Source organism: Gossypium hirsutum, chromosome D05 (genome assembly GCF_007990345.1).
Source record: "Gossypium hirsutum isolate 1008001.06 chromosome D05, Gossypium_hirsutum_v2.1, whole genome shotgun sequence".
Lineage (NCBI taxonomy): Eukaryota > Viridiplantae > Streptophyta > Magnoliopsida > Malvales > Malvaceae > Gossypium > Gossypium hirsutum.
The window spans coordinates 64319281-64336406 of NC_053441.1; the positions used below are offsets into that span (position 1 = coordinate 64319281).

At 31.1% G+C, this 17126-nt stretch overlaps 3 protein-coding genes across 4 annotated transcripts; all 3 read left to right on the forward strand.

Annotated features, from left to right (window-relative positions):
* Positions 1-4668: 4668 nt before the first annotated feature.
* Positions 4669-7709, forward strand: LOC107903465 (GDP-L-galactose phosphorylase 1). Its single transcript, XM_016829520.2, has 5 exons — positions 4669-5521; positions 5624-5742; positions 5836-5895; positions 6308-6550; positions 6646-7709. Exons 1-5 carry the CDS (start codon positions 5398-5400, stop codon positions 7435-7437), a joined length of 1338 nt encoding a protein of 445 aa, XP_016685009.2. The 5' UTR covers positions 4669-5397; the 3' UTR covers positions 7438-7709.
* Positions 7710-8533: 824 nt separating this feature from the next.
* LOC107903466 (uncharacterized) lies at positions 8534-10035 on the forward strand. Its single transcript, XM_016829521.2, has 2 exons — positions 8534-8679; positions 9513-10035. The coding sequence occupies exon 2, from the start codon at positions 9524-9526 to the stop codon at positions 9746-9748; it is 225 nt and encodes a 74-aa protein (XP_016685010.1). The 5' UTR covers positions 8534-8679; positions 9513-9523; the 3' UTR covers positions 9749-10035.
* A 3669-nt stretch (positions 10036-13704) lies between these two features.
* On the forward strand, positions 13705-16873 carry LOC107903467 (aspartate carbamoyltransferase 1, chloroplastic). Of its 2 annotated transcripts, none has more exons than XM_016829522.2 (5): positions 13705-13859; positions 14656-15211; positions 15303-15442; positions 16048-16221; positions 16296-16873. In XM_016829522.2, exons 2-5 carry the CDS (start codon positions 14686-14688, stop codon positions 16638-16640), a joined length of 1185 nt encoding a protein of 394 aa, XP_016685011.1. In that variant the 5' UTR covers positions 13705-13859; positions 14656-14685; the 3' UTR covers positions 16641-16873. The 2 variants fall into 2 exon arrangements, with proteins under 2 accessions (XP_016685011.1, XP_016685012.1); XM_016829523.2 differs by lacking the exon at positions 13705-13859 and adding an exon at positions 13940-14150.
* The last annotated feature ends 253 nt before the right edge of the window (positions 16874-17126 follow it).

The following is a 17126-nucleotide window of genomic DNA, read 5'->3' on the forward strand; positions in this document are numbered from 1 at the left end:
TAATCATGTCACCACTCTTAGACTTTTTGACCATGGTTTAATTGCCATTTTGGTCCCTTTACTATTTTTAAATCAAAAGTAATTAACTTTTACCTTTTTTACAATTTAATCCTTTTATCGTAATTGAGCAATAAATCATCAAATTTACCAAACCAAACTTCAATTCACATATAATACGACTCTATAAATACTTAATAAAAATATTTACTGCCTTAAATTACGAAAACGAGGTCCAATTACCTTGTTTTCAATTACCACTTGACTTTTGAACCGAACCACTTATATTAACTTTTAATTCAGTTAGTTAAAATTGCTCAAATCAGAATTCAATATAAAAATTATTATTGACTCGTATAATTTAAATATTAATTATATAAACTCACTCGTCGAATTTATAATATCAAAACCATCGAAAAATAGACGGTTACATTAAACTTTTAAAAAAAATGGATTTTGATATTCGAAATCCAATTTATTTTTGTGAATAACATATTTAAATTTCAATATCCATTATTTCCTTTACTTTAATTACTAAAATTCTTATTTTAAAATATCTTTCGGATTTATTAAATACGAATTTTCAACAGATTTAAAATATCCGATGAAAATTTTAATTTATTCATATTTGAATAGTAATACTTGGATTCAGATAGTATAAAAATTGTAGATAAAGAACAACTACCACGAAAAAAATATATATATAATTTTTGACATATTTTATTTACTTTAATAAATTGATATTTAAACTTGATTGGTATCATTATTACTGCAATATATTTGAGGATATAGGTTTAAAAACAATTAACTGTGCCGATTATATCTTAACTCGATTTGGTATCGACATTGTTACCAATGTAGGAAGATGTAGGTTTAAATGTGCTAAAACGCAATATCCTCCTATTTAAGGGTTGAAAATGAACTATGAATAATGAAATATACTTACACTTTATTTTATTGTTTTCTATAGGAACTTTCTTTTATTCTTTACAATAGGCTTTATTAATGAAATCTCTTAATTATACTTTTTTTTATTTTGATATTTAAAATTTTTATTCAAATATTTAAAATTTAATTCCATCCACCAATTTAACCCTTGATGTTTGGCGCCATTAAAAAAAACTGTCAATACGTAGATTGAACAAAATATGTCACGTGGAATTTTTTTTAATACCATCATTTACATGGAATTAAAAATATCTACTTATTAAAGTTGATTGAGTTTTAGCTCGATTAGCATGGGTATTATTGTCAATACACGAGGACATGAGTTTGAGTGCGTTGAAACGCACTATCTTAACTAGTTTTCTTAAATCATACCTGAAAATGACAAAATACAATTAAATTTCATTACCATGAAAATTTGATAAAATATAAAAAATTATTTATGATTCAGACTTTAAGTGATCCATCAATTTTACTAAAAGTTCTTTTAATTTATATAAAAAAATGGGTCAATTTTGAGTGCTTCAAAGTCCAATTTCTTATTATTTTACATTATATTTTCTTTATTCAAAAGGGTACAAAAAAGTTGAGTGGCCAAGAAATTTCCAATGTCATCCTCATAAAGTGAAAGATTAATATATCCCCTTTTAGATGATCTAAGCTCAAGTGTCCTTTTCCTCTCTTTTTCTAATATTAAAAATAATTCACCAAATCCTTATTATCATATATTCTCTTTTTGAGACAATGCTTAAAATTATCTATAGTCATTCTCTAACCCTTAAATAGGAGGATAACGTGCTTCAGCATACTCAAACCTATGTCCTCCTGCACTGACAACAATGTCGGTGCCAATCGAACTAAGACTCAATTGGTCTGTGTCTATCCATACTTAAATTTTTTTTAAATCTTTGGATGATTATTTGGTATCCTAGCTGAAATTTGTAGATGGGTTGAGATTTTATCATCTGTTTTTAGTTTGTATTTAAAAAATAAATACGACACATGATAACTTTTTTAATTCTATTTGTAGAGTTGAAAAAATACACTACTAGTATACCAAATATTAATCATCTAAATTTTAACCCCATTTGTACTATAGGGATATAGTAAAATATTAAAAAATAGAGATACATGTCAAATTTTCAAGGTTGCTTGACGTATAAAAAATGTAATCTACCAGTGTACCAAATATTAACCCAAATAAATTTATGCATGAATCAAATCAAACAAAACTCGATCAATTCTGTTTAGGGTTAATGCAATTTTTGGCCATTAAACTTGACAATTATGTCCACTTTGGTACCTATACTTTTTTTGTTTACTTTAGTACTTGAACTTGGCAACTATATCTATTTTGATCTCTATACTTGAAAAAAATATAAAAGTTTGATAACGAGACACCTTGAGATTGTCTGATATCATTAGTTCTACTTTTTGTTTCAGATAATGACGTGACACAACCTCAAAATGTTACGCTATCAATCTTTTGTAGTTTTCCAAATTCAAGAATCAAAATGAAACTAATTGTCGAATTTAATACCAAAATAAACAAAAAAAAATACAGGTATCAAAATAATTAATATATTAAGGACATAAAATTATATTAAACCCATTTTTTTTACTCCCAAAATCTAACCCAACAAGAAAATCAATTTTATTATTTAAAAATCATATTACTATTTACATATTTTGTAATTAAATTCAAATAAAAATTATTTTTATCATGTGAAAAAAATACTAAAAAACAAACCAAACAAAGCACATGGGAAGAATCTGTATATTCTTATCATCATATAGGATGAGTGGTATGGGTAAAAAGGTGGAGGAGAAACCCTAAACCATAGGATTTGTGAGTATATCCAATAAAGTTTCAACTTGGTTTTGTCATTTACTCTCACAAGAAATTTCCTATTATGTACTCTATTGGAAATATGCTTTGATACCCCCAAAATTCCATTTTTTTTTCATTTTCTTTAATAGTTGTTAAAAGAAAATTTAAAATATGAGATTCAAAATCAATTCTAATACTTTTTAAGGATAATATAAATTTTAGCTCTCAATTTTGATAATTAAGTTCATTTTGGTACATGTAAGTTTTAAAGGATTAAATCAAAATTTTATCATTTTTAGGGGAGTCAAAGTGTAATTTTAGGGGGACGGGGCCCTGTCAAACCCCCCTTAGATTCGCCCCTGGCCACATCATCATTTGAAAATTAAAAAAATTATATAAATTTTCAAGTAGTGATGTGGTACTATCTTAGAGTGGCACATATAATGTTTTAATAATCAAACTAGTAGTCGAACCAATCAGATCGTTATTTTCCGTTTCAATTAATATTGGCGGAATTTAAGTTCAAGGGCTAAAATGAATCTAGTTGCCAAGATGAGGAGAAAAAAAATATTATCCTTTTTAATATTTGGAAAAATAAATGGTTTAAGTTTGGTAATTAACCACTTATGGAAGAAATATAACACGTGTTATTCATTTTTGGTTGACAATTAAACAATTATAAAATAATATTAAAAAAAGGCTATTTTACATATATTTTTGTTAAATTTGTTAGTCAACTTTTTTTTTAAGAAAATCATAAACAAAATTAAAAGATTGTGACGTAATCTTTTCATAAAATTATTTCGCATTCTAAAAATGGTTAAATTGCTATTTTCATCCTTTCACTATACTCAAATATAGGATTTAGTTTTTTTGTAATTTAGTTTGGCATAATTTGCTATTTTCGTTTTCATAATACTTTTAGTCAGTTTAATTAATTAGTATCGTTAACTATTTCAATTAAAGTGTTGACGTAAAATATTTTTTAAAGATATCAAATTGATGGTTAAAATATGCTCTAAATCCTTGTACTCTTTGTAATTTTAAAATTTAATTTCTCTACTTTTATTTTCAAGAAATTAATCCCTACACTTTTCAGATTTTAGAAATTAGGCCCAATTGTTAACATCACCTTGAAATTCTTATGTCCAATTTGTTGGTGTGACATTTTAAAATTACAAAATATTTATTTGGTAGCCATATAACAATAGAATAACGTTGTAACAAACCCAACTTTAATATAAAAAATTGAACAATGGACTTGTATTTTTAAAATTGAAAAGCATGGAGATCAAATTCATTGAAATCAAAGTAGGGGGACTAAATTATAAATATGAAGAGTACAGGGATTTAGACTACATTTTAACCCAGATTAAAATACATTAATTAAAATCTCAAATTTAAGCATAGTAGAGGGACTAAATCCAAAATTTGACCTTTAAAATTATATAGGTAAACTACACTGGAAGTCACCGAACTATTAGTATTCTTTTTTCACTTAACTATAAAAAGTTACAAAATGATCATTTAACTATTCGACTTTTTCTTTTTTAGTCACCAGTAATAACAACTTTAACCCTCAATACTTATACGTAAAGTTGTTATTGTGTCAAATTTAAAAGCTGTCATGTCATCTTTTCGTTAGCCATTTAACGGCTTGTGACCAAACGAATAAAATCCAATAGTTAGGTGATCATTTTGTAACTTTTCATAATTAGGTAACTAAAAAAAAACTTACTAATAATTGAGGGACTACTCGAATAGTTTACACAAATTATATCCCAAAAAAAAAGTATTCATACTAATTAGATAAAAATAAAAAAATAAAAAAAATCTCAACCAAAAAAATTTGTATGGTTAGGCAAGAGGACACAAGTTTCAAGGTCCTGCGTATGAGATTTGTGGTTAACAGTTAAAAGGATTCCTATAAAGAAGAAACCTTTATTTCACCCCAAATAAATTTGGGGATTTAAAAAAAATCCTTTTTACATTAAACCCTTTTTTATTTTCAATTAAGTAAAGAAAACCCAAATTTTGTTGTTAGAATCTACACCGTATATACATATCAAATTGAACAATTCACCATAGCCACTAGCTTTCCCCTTAAGTTTCTCATTATATATATCATCCCTTCTTCCTTCATTTTCATTTCATCCCATAGGAATATTCTTCTTCCTTTTTCTACATATACTCTAGGTGTTTGATAAAAGTCCGATACTGTTTTTTTTTGAAGCGTGGAGGTTGGGTATTTGGTTAAGGTAGTTTTGAAGGGGTTTCGAATTCTGGGTTTAATTCGTTTTGGTGGGGGTAATACCCAGGTTTAGACAAATTGTGGGCATCACGGCTATACACGGAGTTTCTCGGGCTCTTATTCATGTCCGTACTGTACGACGTAAGGGTTGTGTGAACGAGAGCAACCCTTCGCCGCACGGTGGGCGTGGAGCTTTGCCTTCTGAAGGTGGTAGTCCTTCCGATCTCCTCTTCCTCGCTGGTGGTGGTATTGTCTTTTAGAGTTTCAGCTGCACATATATAGATATCTTTTAGTCTTCCATAGATAAATAAAAAAATTCTATTGAAGAAGCTTTTTTAGATCGCTTATAAGAAGAAAAGAAATAGTAGCAAAGATGATGCTTAGGATTAAGAGGGTTCCGACTGTCGTTTCTAATTACCAAAAGGATGAAGCGGACGATACTGCTCGTCGTACCGCTGGCTGTGGGAAGAATTGCCTTAAAAGCTGTTGCATACCAGGTATTTGTTAAATTTCCTTTGAGGAAAAAAAAAAAACTCGTTTGGTTTGATGAGTTTTTTAATATAAATGAGGTGTAACTGGATCTGGGTTTTGGTTTATAGGAGCAAAGCTTCCTTTATATGCTTTCAAGAAGGTGAACATGGAGCGTGAAGAAGATGTGCTGAAAATGGTGAACACAGAGCCTCCAGTTGCTTTTCTTGACTCACTCGTTCTTGGAGAGGTAACTTTTGGTATTAAGCTCGTGACCGTTAGTAGTTTTTTCAAGTTTTAAAATTTTTGAGGTTAAAAATAAAATTTTTGTTTTTTATGTTAGTGGGAGGATCGGATGCAAAGAGGGCTCTTTCGCTATGATGTCACTGCCTGCGAAACCAAGGTCTTATATTTTTACTCTTTCCATTACATTGCTTTATTTGTTTATCTGCAAATGGTTATTTCAATTCTGGAGTAGGTTGCTTCCATCTAGATCGGGTCAAATTCGGGTTTCAAAATTTTCAAGTTATTTTGATTTGGATTTTCAAGTTCGGGTCACTTTGAGTTCAACTCATTTCTTGTTTGAGTTGCTTTGTGTTTGGGTTTGAGGCTCTTCTTTCTGGCTTGATTATTATGGTTTGAATCATATCATTTGAATAAATTCAGTCATTTTAGGTTCAAGTTTCTATTTTTTATAGTCAAACCAGGTTTGGGTTCAGGTCAGGATTGTCTGTCTAGTTAAAATTATAGAATTTTACGGTTTAATAAAGTTGTTTCTACTATCTCAAGTTTTTTCCATGTTTATCATTATTTAGGTGATTCCTGGCGAATATGGCTTTATTGCCCAGCTGAACGAGGGTCGCCACCTTAAGAAGAGGCCGACTGAGTTCCGTGTTGATAAGGTACTTCAGCCCTTTGATGGAAACAAATTCAACTTCACCAAAGTTGGGCAAGAAGAGGTGCTCTTCCAGTTTGAAGCAAGTGAAGATGGTGAAGTTCAGTTCTATCCTAACGCTCCCATTGATGTCGAAAGTTCTCCTAGTGTCGTTGCCATTAATGTATGTTAGTTTTACTTGTTCTCTGTAGAGAATAATGATTTGACTAAGAGTGCTAGACTCGGTAAGATTAATGTCATTTGTATACGTTTCAACAGGTTAGTCCCATTGAATATGGACATGTGCTGTTGATCCCTCGGATATTTGAATGCTTGCCCCAGAGGATTGACCGGGAGAGCTTCTTGCTTGCACTTCATATGGCAGCTGAAGCTGGGAATCCATATTTCAGATTGGGTTATAACAGCTTGGGCGCGTTTGCTACGATCAATCACCTTCATTTCCAGGCTTACTATTTGGCTGTGCCTTTTCCCATCGAGAGAGCTCCGACAAAGGAGTTAACCACTTTGAGCGATGGAGTGATCGTCTCGGAGCTTTTAAAGTATCCAGTCAAAGGTCTTGTCTTCGACGGTGGTAACACCCTTCAGGACTTGTCCGACGCTGTGTCTGATGCATGCATTTGCCTCCAAGATAACAACATACCGTACAACGTCCTCATCTCCGATTGTGGAAAACGGATCTTTCTCCTTCCACAGTGTTATGCTGAGAAACAAGCTCTTGGGGAAGTGAGTCCGGAGCTTTTGGACACCCAGGTAAACCCAGCTGTGTGGGAAATTAGTGGCCATATGGTGTTAAAACGGAGGGAGGACTATGATGAAGCATCTGAAGGAAATGCTTGGAGGCTCCTTGCTGAGGTTTCCCTTTCGGACGAGAGGTTCTGTGAAGTCAATGCACTTATCTTCGAAGCCATTGCAGGCAGCAAAGATGTTATCAAAAATGGTACCAAGACTTTGCTAGAGGAGCCTTGTCTCGAAGAAGATGATGCCATCACCAAAAGCTCCCACCGTGGTGCTATGGTGGCTGGCACACAACAATGCCTTGTTCTGCAGTAACAATCTGGAATATAACTAGAGCTCCAGCTTATCGGATCTGGGGCTCGGTTTCTATTATATCGGTTTGGTGTCTAGGATTAGGATTATGTTTAGAAGCAATCTTATTCAGATTTGAGTGTTAGATATGAGTATGTATTCTAAGGATGTTACTCTTTATGTGCAACTTTTATGTTTATTTGCTTCATCATCATGAGTAAGTCTATTAGATGATGTAAATTACAACTTAATGCGTGCCCTCATTATGGGCAGTAAATGCATGTGATTTGTGTAAATTATAGTGTTTGTTTTGCTGCTGATTTATTATTCATTCAATAAAAAAAAGTCTGATTTAATAGAGGAATGACCAAATATTATTAAATTTCGATAATGATAATGACTAAAATAGAAATTTTTAAATTTAAGTGATAAAAATAGAATTTTTTATAGTCTACCCAATAATTAAATATGCAAAATTATATACAAAGCATGTGACATTATAAGTAGTTTATGTCAACATTTTTTATTGTTGACGTGGCGTCTGTTAACGGTTTTGTTAACATTGCCAGTAGTTTCTAATGATTAAGTTGGTCAAAAAGGTCTTGTTGATCGAAATTGTCAATTCAAAAGTTTAATATTGTAAAAGGTTCAGAGGAGTTTATTTGAATTTATTGAGAAAGTTCGAGGGTTTATTGTTTATTATACCAATAAACCTTAAATTAAGGACAGATGACGAAATTTTTAACCGCAGTGCCTAAATGGATTTTGATGCCTAAAATAAAAAATTTATGAAAATTTAGTGACCAACAATGAAATTTACCCCCAAAAAATTGGGACATTAGCTTATTTTTGCAATAAATTCTTAAATTAATTCATGATTTAGCCCTTGAAGTATATTACTTTTCCTACTTTAGTACCTAAACCTTTTTCTGTCGCTCGTTTAAGGATTGGACTAAAAACCTTAATGTTTGGATATTTAGGTACCAATTTGAACAAAAAACTCTAAGTACAAAAGTGAGAAAAATGTATACTTCAGGGGTCAAATCATCAATTAATCCTAAATTCTCAATTACGGGCCATGGGGTATATATGGTAAATAAAATAAATATAAGATTGGGCCTACCTTAAATTTAATTTGAGTCAGCCCAAATACATGCTTTCATTTTTTATTTTCTGGCAAAATCTAGTGAAAAATAGGCTTTGCTCTTCTTTCCTCTGTCGACGGCTGCCGCTCCCTTTTTGCTCCGCCGCTGATTCCACCTCCAGGTACAGTTCTTTCTTTTTTCTCTTTTCATAATTTTCTTTTAAATCTAATATATATTTCTTTTACTTCTATTCTACTTCAAACTTGTTTACAATCCCCCTTTTTATTCTTATCTACCCAGATTTTTTGTATAAAAAGATGAGAATTAGGGTTTAGTTAATCTTAAAATTTATTAAGAAAAAACATGGGGTTCTTTTTTTTTTTTTTGGTACCTTAGGATTGAACATTTGTTTCATAATCGAAGTAAGCATATTTTCTATAGTTCAGTTGAATTTGAGTGTTTTTAACTTTTGATTTTGAGTTTCAAAGTTGATGTTTTCCCCCCTTAATCACTGCTTTTGGTTTATAAAAAAATAAAAAAGCTGCCCAATTAATTGTTTGCAATGAGCATTTGTAGTGTTGATTTTGACTGGTTCTTATTACCTGGGAGATCCTGTACTTTAGGCTTAGAAGCAATTAAATCCCTCTACTATAAAAGTGAGCAATTTAGTGGCAAATGGGTGACATTGTAAATGGGAGTAATATTGAACTAGATATGGAAAAAAGTTGAGCAATTTAGTCCTTGTTATGTTTTAAAAAAAGATGATTTTTGTTTTTGGTTTTTCTTTTTCTCAAATCACTTTAAAACACCACAAATTAGCAATGTTAAACCTTTAAAGTTTACCGTCTTTTAAAATTTTATCTTTTTTATTCAAATTTAAATATATAGAGGCTAAATTGCTTGGTTTTGTAGTCGAGGGACTAATTTGCTTTCAACCTATAGTACAGGGGGCTTGTTTGGCAATTTAACCGTTGTCATAGTTTTCTTCTAATGAGCTTGTTTTTGGAATTGTAGTTTTATTGAAAATGAAGAAAGGGTTGCACCCTCAGATGCAATGGGTATCTTATGTGACTCCGAGTGGTCGATTGATTAATTTCATGATGACAAAAATACATAGTGTCGGGAAAGTTTATCACTTAAGGGCAAAACGTCAAATGGCTGCAAGTGTAGGACAAATTGCGAAGTTCAACCGTCGGTATGGGCTGGAGAAGCAGGAGGGCTCAGAGGACCCCGAGAAAAATGAAAAATGAAAAATGCATGGTATGCAATGTTGGGCATTTATAGCTCAATTTAAGTATCTATGTTGTGGAATAACTTGACTCTTGTTAGTTAATTGAAGCTCATTCGTTCTTAGAACTTCCCCTTTTTGATAAAATAGTGCTTCAAATGTGGTTTGAGGTCATAAATCGAGGCTTTGCCACTTTAATGTAGCTTATAAGATGCTCATTTTTCAGATCTTTGTTCTTTCTTTACTATGATGCATGCTTAGCATTTGATACATTGTTTGGAAATTGAAGGTTAACATAGTCGAATATTATTCGAATGTTTGTTTTGATGATTCATTTGAGTTTTTGATGATCATGTCTGTTCCAGACTCAATGGCATTTTGGGGATAACTAGTAATACGGTTCAATCAAGACCTGTGATTGATCAACTTGTTCATCATCTTGTTTCATAGAATAGTGTTTTGAAGGTGGCTTGATGATCATTCTTTTGATGCTTTGCTGCTTTAATATATAATATTATAAAAGTTTCTTCATTTCTCAGATTTTCATTGGATGGAAATTGAATGTTAATGTAGTTGAATACTATTATGTTTCCATGAATTGATTTTTCGATGATCATGTTTAATCCAGACTTGGCATCCAGGTCCGTGATCAATTGACTTGTTCTTCATCTTGTTCTTCATCTTGTTCATGTTCTTGATGATGCAATCCATAGATTTGGACCTCAAAGTCTTGGATTTTGTGTGTTGTATAGTGTACTTTGGGGCTTTGTCTGGTTGGTAAATGTTCCATAACCTGCATTCTGCGGTTATCTGTTTTCATATGCTTTCTTCTATGCATCGATATTTCTTTCAGTTGGCTTATAAGTTCGTCAATGTCTCAAGTTGATCTTTGTGAAACATGTTAACTGGTTTATTGTTGAAAGTTGAAACTGTCGGACCGATCGATTTCTAGTTTGCGTCTCTTGTAGACTTTTTGAAGGTCATCAAAACGATGGGGCATCTTTTCCCTTCTGTTTTGGCAAATGCATTATCAAAAACCAAATCAAGGTGAGGTTTTCGGCCTCCTTTCGATGAGTGCTTGTAAGACCCTCAAACTTTAATGAAAGAGATTTGCCCTTTTACCTATATATGACCACATTCTTATTTGATTTTCTGCATCTTAAAATGAGTTGTTTAGCCAATTGTTTGTTCTGTATGAAAGTAATGAGCTCATGTAGGGCTAGATTTAGGGTTTGGGATTTTGGATCTCCAAGCCAAAACAAGGTCCGTCACGACCAGGTTTTTTACATTACCGCTCTTGTTAACCACTGTGTTTTAGAGTTTAAGGTTCTGGATCTCCATGCCGGAACAAGGTCACCACCGTGCTTTTCGACATATCTCTGGCATTAACTACTGTATTTTAGGGTTTAGGGTTTTGGATTTTCAGGCCAAAACAAGGTCCTTCACGACCAGTTTTTTTATATTATCTCATGTGTTAAGTGTTAACCACTGTGTTTTAGAGTTTAGGGTTTTGGATCTCCATGCTGGAACAAGGTCGCCACCGTGCTTTTTGACATTATCTTCGGCATTAACTATTGTGTTTTAGGTTTAGGGTTTTGAATCTAATGCTTACATTCGAGTTCGAGTAACATAAGTTATATCGATTGTAAATGTGGAAATTGATACCCTTGGGGGGCATGGATTTAAAAATCGGACTAGATTAAAGCGGCCGGTTTAACTTGTTGAATCGGGAATTAGTTGGTGTGCGGGTTTAACTATATAAATTGAATTTTTAAAAAATTAGAAAACCGGTCCAAACTGATGAAAAATCGAGGATATGGAACTAAAAATAGGATTCTTTTTTATTTATAATTATGGTACGTTAATAAAAAAAAATCTGGGGTTTCTTTTTTATACTGTTTTGGCATATGTTCTTGTTTTTTTAAAATATATTTTTATTTATAATGAAAATAATTTACGATTTTTTTTAATGCCATTGTTTGGCTCGAGAACGTTTAGTTTTTATTTTTCACTTTAGTCCTAATTTTTTTATTACTTTAGCTTTTGATTTTAAAATTTTAATTAAATTGTTTATTTTTAGATTAAAAAGTTGACATTTTTTTTTATAAAAAATGCCATTTACTGTTTAATAGAGTTAATATATTTTAAGTATTTATGCCAATTTAGTTGGCATTAGCATTACTATTAGTGTAGGAGGATGTGGGTTTGAGTGTGTCGAAATGTATTATTTTTCTATTTAAATGTTGGGAGGGGCTATGTTTAATTTTTAAGCATTTGAAAAAAATAATTTTTAAGACATTTTTTATACAGTTACAATTTGGACTTATTTAGTTCTTTTTAATAGTATAAGGGCTAAATTAATTCATTTAATAATAAAGAGACTAATTTGATACAATCCTTATAATATGGGGACTTCTTAATTACTTTACCCAAAAAAAAGCTTAGAAAAACTTTTAACTTATTTAAGAGGAATACAAAGTTTCTAAGAGTATATCCTTATATATTTTACAAATTTTGTATGGGTTTCTCAACTTATAACATAATTTCTAATGAGGACCCAAATTTCTGTGAATATTAGCTTAGTTGGCATTAGTGTTACTATTAGTATAGGAGGATGTAGGTTTGAGTGTGTCGAAGCACATTTATTCTCCTATTTAAATGTTGGGAGGGGTAGTAAATATTAATTTTGTTACAATTTGGACTTATTTGATTCTTTTTAATAATATAGGGACTAAATTAATTCATTTAATAATAAAGAGACTAATTTGATACAATCCTTATACTATGAGGACTTCCTAATTACTTTAAAAAAAAAGCTAAGAAAAACTTTAAAATTTTCAAGAGGAATACTAAAATTTCTAAGAGTATATCCTTATATATTTTACAAAATTTTTAAGGAAAGTCATTAGAAGTTTTTGTATACCCAAAAATTTTAACAAAATACCAATATCTCCCGGACCATATCATTAGATATTTTGATATATACAAAATCTTTTAAGTGCATATCATTAGATATTTCGGTATATACCAAAATTTGAAAGGAACACAAATATTTTTATAGAACCTCCTTACCAAATTCCAGATTTACAAGACTATATCAAATTTCTAATAAAATGCCGAAATTTCTAATAGAGTTTAGATATTTCTATAAAATCTCATTAGAAATTTCAGTATACCAAAATCCAGATTTACAAGCTTATACTAAAATTTCTAATGAAGTACCAATATTTTCATGGATATGCTATTAAAAATCTTGATATTCTAATGAGAACTCAATTTTTCAATGCTTTAAAAGATTTTAGTATTAATAATAAATCAGAGAAAGTTATGTTGTTTTGATTAATAAAAGTTAAAAAAATGACTATTTAATCAAATGATATAAAAAAAATCTTAATATGAAAAAAATTCTTAGTATGATTCAAATACAAAATACCAAAATCCTTAATATTATATAATTAGGTATTTTTGGTATATACCAAAATTTATAAGGTAAACGTTAAAAATTATGATATATCAAAATTTTTAAGCGCATATCCTTAGATATTTTGATATATACTATAATTTCTAAGGATATGCCCTTAATTTTTTTTATATTTTATAATTGGGTCATATTGATTTTATTTTTATATGGAGAAAATTTATATATCATAATTTGCTTAACGATATTAGCAAGGTAATTTGAGATCAAAGTGTATTCTATAAAAAATAAATAATAATTATTAAAAATTTATTTAAAAATTATCAACATCAATAATGAAGTACGCGTAGATGACCATGCAGGCTACTATATCGGTGCTAATAAAATTTAATGATTCAATAACTTTTCCATACAAAAATAATTTGATTATTTAAAAAAATTAAGATTAAAGAGTGAAAAAATAAATAAAATTTTAAGATATAAATAATAAATTGGCCATGGGGTATAATAAAATAAAATAAAATAAAATAAATATAATATTGGACCCACCTTTTTTTTAATTTGAGCCAGCCCATATATATTCTTTCATTTTTTTTTATCTTTTTCAGCCAAAATTTAGTTTCCCTCGAAAAAAATAGGCTTCTTCGTTCTTTTCCTCTGTCACTGCCGCCACCCCATCTTTGCTCCGCCGCTGATTCCACCGCCCCACTGCCAGGTACGGCTCTTTCCTTTCTTTTTCTTTTTCTCTTCTTCTTCTTCTTTAGTACTGGAAAAACCAAGTTAATATATTACATATTTTCAGCCAAAAAAAAACTTAATGAATTTTCACTCTTTCTAAAGATTCTCCACTTTTTTTTCGCTTTCATTTTCTTCACTTACTATTTATAGTATCTTTTACTCCAAAGACGTAAAAAAACCCAATCCTTATCTCCTCTTTTACTTTATTTTGTTTTTCTTAGCATCCAAACACAACTCTTTTTCTTTCCCGGAAAAAAAACTTTCCCAGGTGCCTTGTTTCTTTCTCTTTCTTCTTTATCGGTTTTGTGATGTTTACTTGTTTTATGTTATTGGGTTACTTTTTGTTTGTTTGGTTGATGAGAAAAAAAAAGTAAAAATAATGGAAATTTAAACTGGGATTTTCTTTTTGATATGGTGATAGATGATTACTTGAAAAAAAGTTATGATTTTTAATATGCTTACAATTTGGAAATCATGGTTTATGTTACTAAGCATATAAAAATAGTGTATATTAATACTTCATATATATATTCTTGGTTTTGATTATCCAAATAATGAGAATTGTGGGTATTTTTAGTACACTTCTTCATAGAAATTTATGTGTAGAAATAGGTTAAATTCTGTTATTAGTCCCTGTACTTTACGAAGGTTGTTGATTGAGTCCTTATACTTCACTTGTTACTGTTTGGGTCAGACTAAAATTTCAAAATTAAGAGCAGAATTTAACTGTTGAAATGATATGGGTTTAACCATTGGTTTATATTTTGTTTCAGTGACTTTGAAGCTGTTTATATTCAATTAGAATGTCTTCTTCACCATTATTTTCTATGAGCACGATGAAAAGGGATTCGTTTGTTATGAAAACGATAACTTCGAACAAAGAGTTCAAGTTTAATGTTTCGAATTCCTTCGATAAGCTACCTGTTACGAGTCCTACATTGTTGTTAACCGGTGAGAACTCGTTGAAATGGGGACAAAACGAGAGTCTTTTAAGGAATCGAATGCAATGCTGTGCAGTGGAAGTCAAGAACATGCCTGGGTATCCAATGGGGAAGAAGTTTGAACTCGATGATGTGATTGAAGCTCAACAATTCGATAGGGAAACTTTAAATGCTATATTTGAAGTTGCGAAAGAGATGGAGAATATCAAAAAGAACTCACCCGGAAGTCAAATTCTCAAAGGTTACCTGATGGCCACCCTTTTTTATGAACCTTCAACTAGAACTAGGCTTTCATTCGAGTCGGCCATGAAACGATTGGGTGGTGAAGTTTTAACAACTGAAAATGCTCGAGAATTTTCTTCGGCAGCCAAAGGGGAGACCCTTGAAGGCAAATTATTTTCTTTACCTTTTTCGGTTAATGTTCTTTGAAGTTGTTTGATTATGGTGTTTTTCCGGTAACAAAGTAATGTGTTTTGCAGATACTATTAGAACTGTTGAAGGGTATTCTGATATAATTGTGATGCGACACTTTGAAAGCGGTGCTGCTAAACGAGCGGCAGCTACCGCAGGCATTCCCATCATTAATGCTGGTGATGGTCCGGGTCAACATCCTACCCAGGTACCTTATAATCTAAGTATCTCATTGATTTCCTTATTGTGTTATTTGTGGTAAAAGTACCATGGAGGCCCCTATGGTAGGAGTTAGATTGTATTTTGCCCTTTCTACTCAAATAAATTGGCAAATTAGTCCCTGTACATTTGATCTTCATTTTGTTAAAAATTACATCTATTTTTACGGTTAAAAATTAGTCTTTGTACATCACCATGATGTACACATGTATGTAACGTGTCGCTATCTGGTTATTTTGTCAGGCACATTAGTTTTTAACGGTACTAATAGATGAAATTTTTAACATAAAGGACTAATTTGCTCGTTTTTTAAGTAGAGGGGGCAAAATGTAATTGACCCTAGTACAAAAGCCTACATGATACTTTTACATGTAATTTGTGTAAGTCTGTTCTCTATTTGATACATCCGAGTTTGTTGTTTCTTAGTATATTAATTGGCAATTTGGCATCCTATGTTACATGAATCTAAGGTTGAGTGTCATATACGGATATATATCTACTACGAGTATGTTTAACATTTTCTGAGTTTTTTTTTTTCCGTATATTTGAACCGTTGATTGCAAAAAGATTGTTTCTTTTTCGATGTTGTTTTAGGCCCTTTTAGATGTCTACACCATAGAAAGAGAGATCGGAAAACTAGATGGCATCAGAGTTGGGCTTGTCGGAGATCTTGCCAATGGGAGAACCGTCCGTTCTCTTGCCTACTTACTTGCAGAGTACCAAGATGTGAAGATATACTTTGTTTCCCCCGACGTCGTTAAAATGAAGGTTTGTATTGTACATGACTCGTACTTAACCATATTTTTGTTCATTTTCACTTATTGTTTCCTACTTTTTTGTAGGACGACATTAAAAAGTATCTAACACGGAGGGGTGTCGAGTGGGAAGAAAGTGGTGATTTAATGGAAGTGGCGTCTAAGTGCGATGTGGTATACCAAACTCGTATTCAACGAGAACGGTTTGGAGAAAGGATCGATCTTTATGAAGAAGCTCGTGGTAAGTATATAGTGGATGAGAATGTGTTGAAGGTAATGCAGAGTCATGCTGTGGTAATGCATCCTCTCCCGAGGCTTGATGAGATTACCGTCGATGTTGATGCCGATCCGAGAGCTGCTTATTTTAGACAAGCAAAGAATGGTCTTTATATAAGGATGGCTCTTTTAAAATTGTTGCTTGTTGGATGGTGAGGAGAAGAAGGGGCTATTTTTGGATTTATTTTGGGAAATTTGGCATCTTTTAATTCAGCTTGATTAGGGTAATCATTGTGCTTTTGAGAAACTGAAGCAAATAACTAAAAAAAGGATCAATTTCTTAATATTTCCTTTATGTTAAGTTGGATTGAGCCTTTCTGATTAGAATTTCGGAATTAGATCATGTAATCATTTTTTATATTTAATAAATTTCGAGTCTGGAATTGAAATTCGATTTGATTATTATCAATTTGAGCTCAAGTTGAAATAATTTGTTATTTATTGGAAAACAAACTTTAGCTTTAATTTTAAAAAAATATAATTGTTTCTCTAAAATTTGACAACTAAGTTTATCTTGAGTTTTGTAGTTTTTATTAACTTTGGTCTTTGAACTTGACAATTAGATTTATTTTGATCTTTGATCTTTGTCAATATATGATAGTGACATATACGAGTGAAACGAGATTGTTTTGGATATATCGA

Excerpts from the sequence above, each read along its gene's own strand:
- LOC107903465 (XM_016829520.2), top strand. The coding sequence starts at position 5,398 with ATGATGCTTAGGATTAAGAGGGTTCCGACTGTCGTTTCTAATTACCAA. Across the intron at positions 5,522-5,623 it reads TAAAAGCTGTTGCATACCAG|GAGCAAAGCTTCCTTTATAT; the intron begins GTATTTGTTAAA and ends TTTGGTTTATAG. Across the intron at positions 5,896-6,307 it reads TCACTGCCTGCGAAACCAAG|GTGATTCCTGGCGAATATGG; the intron begins GTCTTATATTTT and ends ATCATTATTTAG.
- LOC107903466 (XM_016829521.2), top strand. The coding sequence starts at position 9,524 with ATGAAGAAAGGGTTGCACCCTCAGATGCAATGGGTATCTTATGTGACT.
- LOC107903467 (XM_016829522.2), top strand. The coding sequence starts at position 14,686 with ATGTCTTCTTCACCATTATTTTCTATGAGCACGATGAAAAGGGATTCG. Across the intron at positions 15,443-16,047 it reads CGGGTCAACATCCTACCCAG|GCCCTTTTAGATGTCTACAC; the intron begins GTACCTTATAAT and ends ATGTTGTTTTAG. Across the intron at positions 16,222-16,295 it reads CCGACGTCGTTAAAATGAAG|GACGACATTAAAAAGTATCT; the intron begins GTTTGTATTGTA and ends ACTTTTTTGTAG.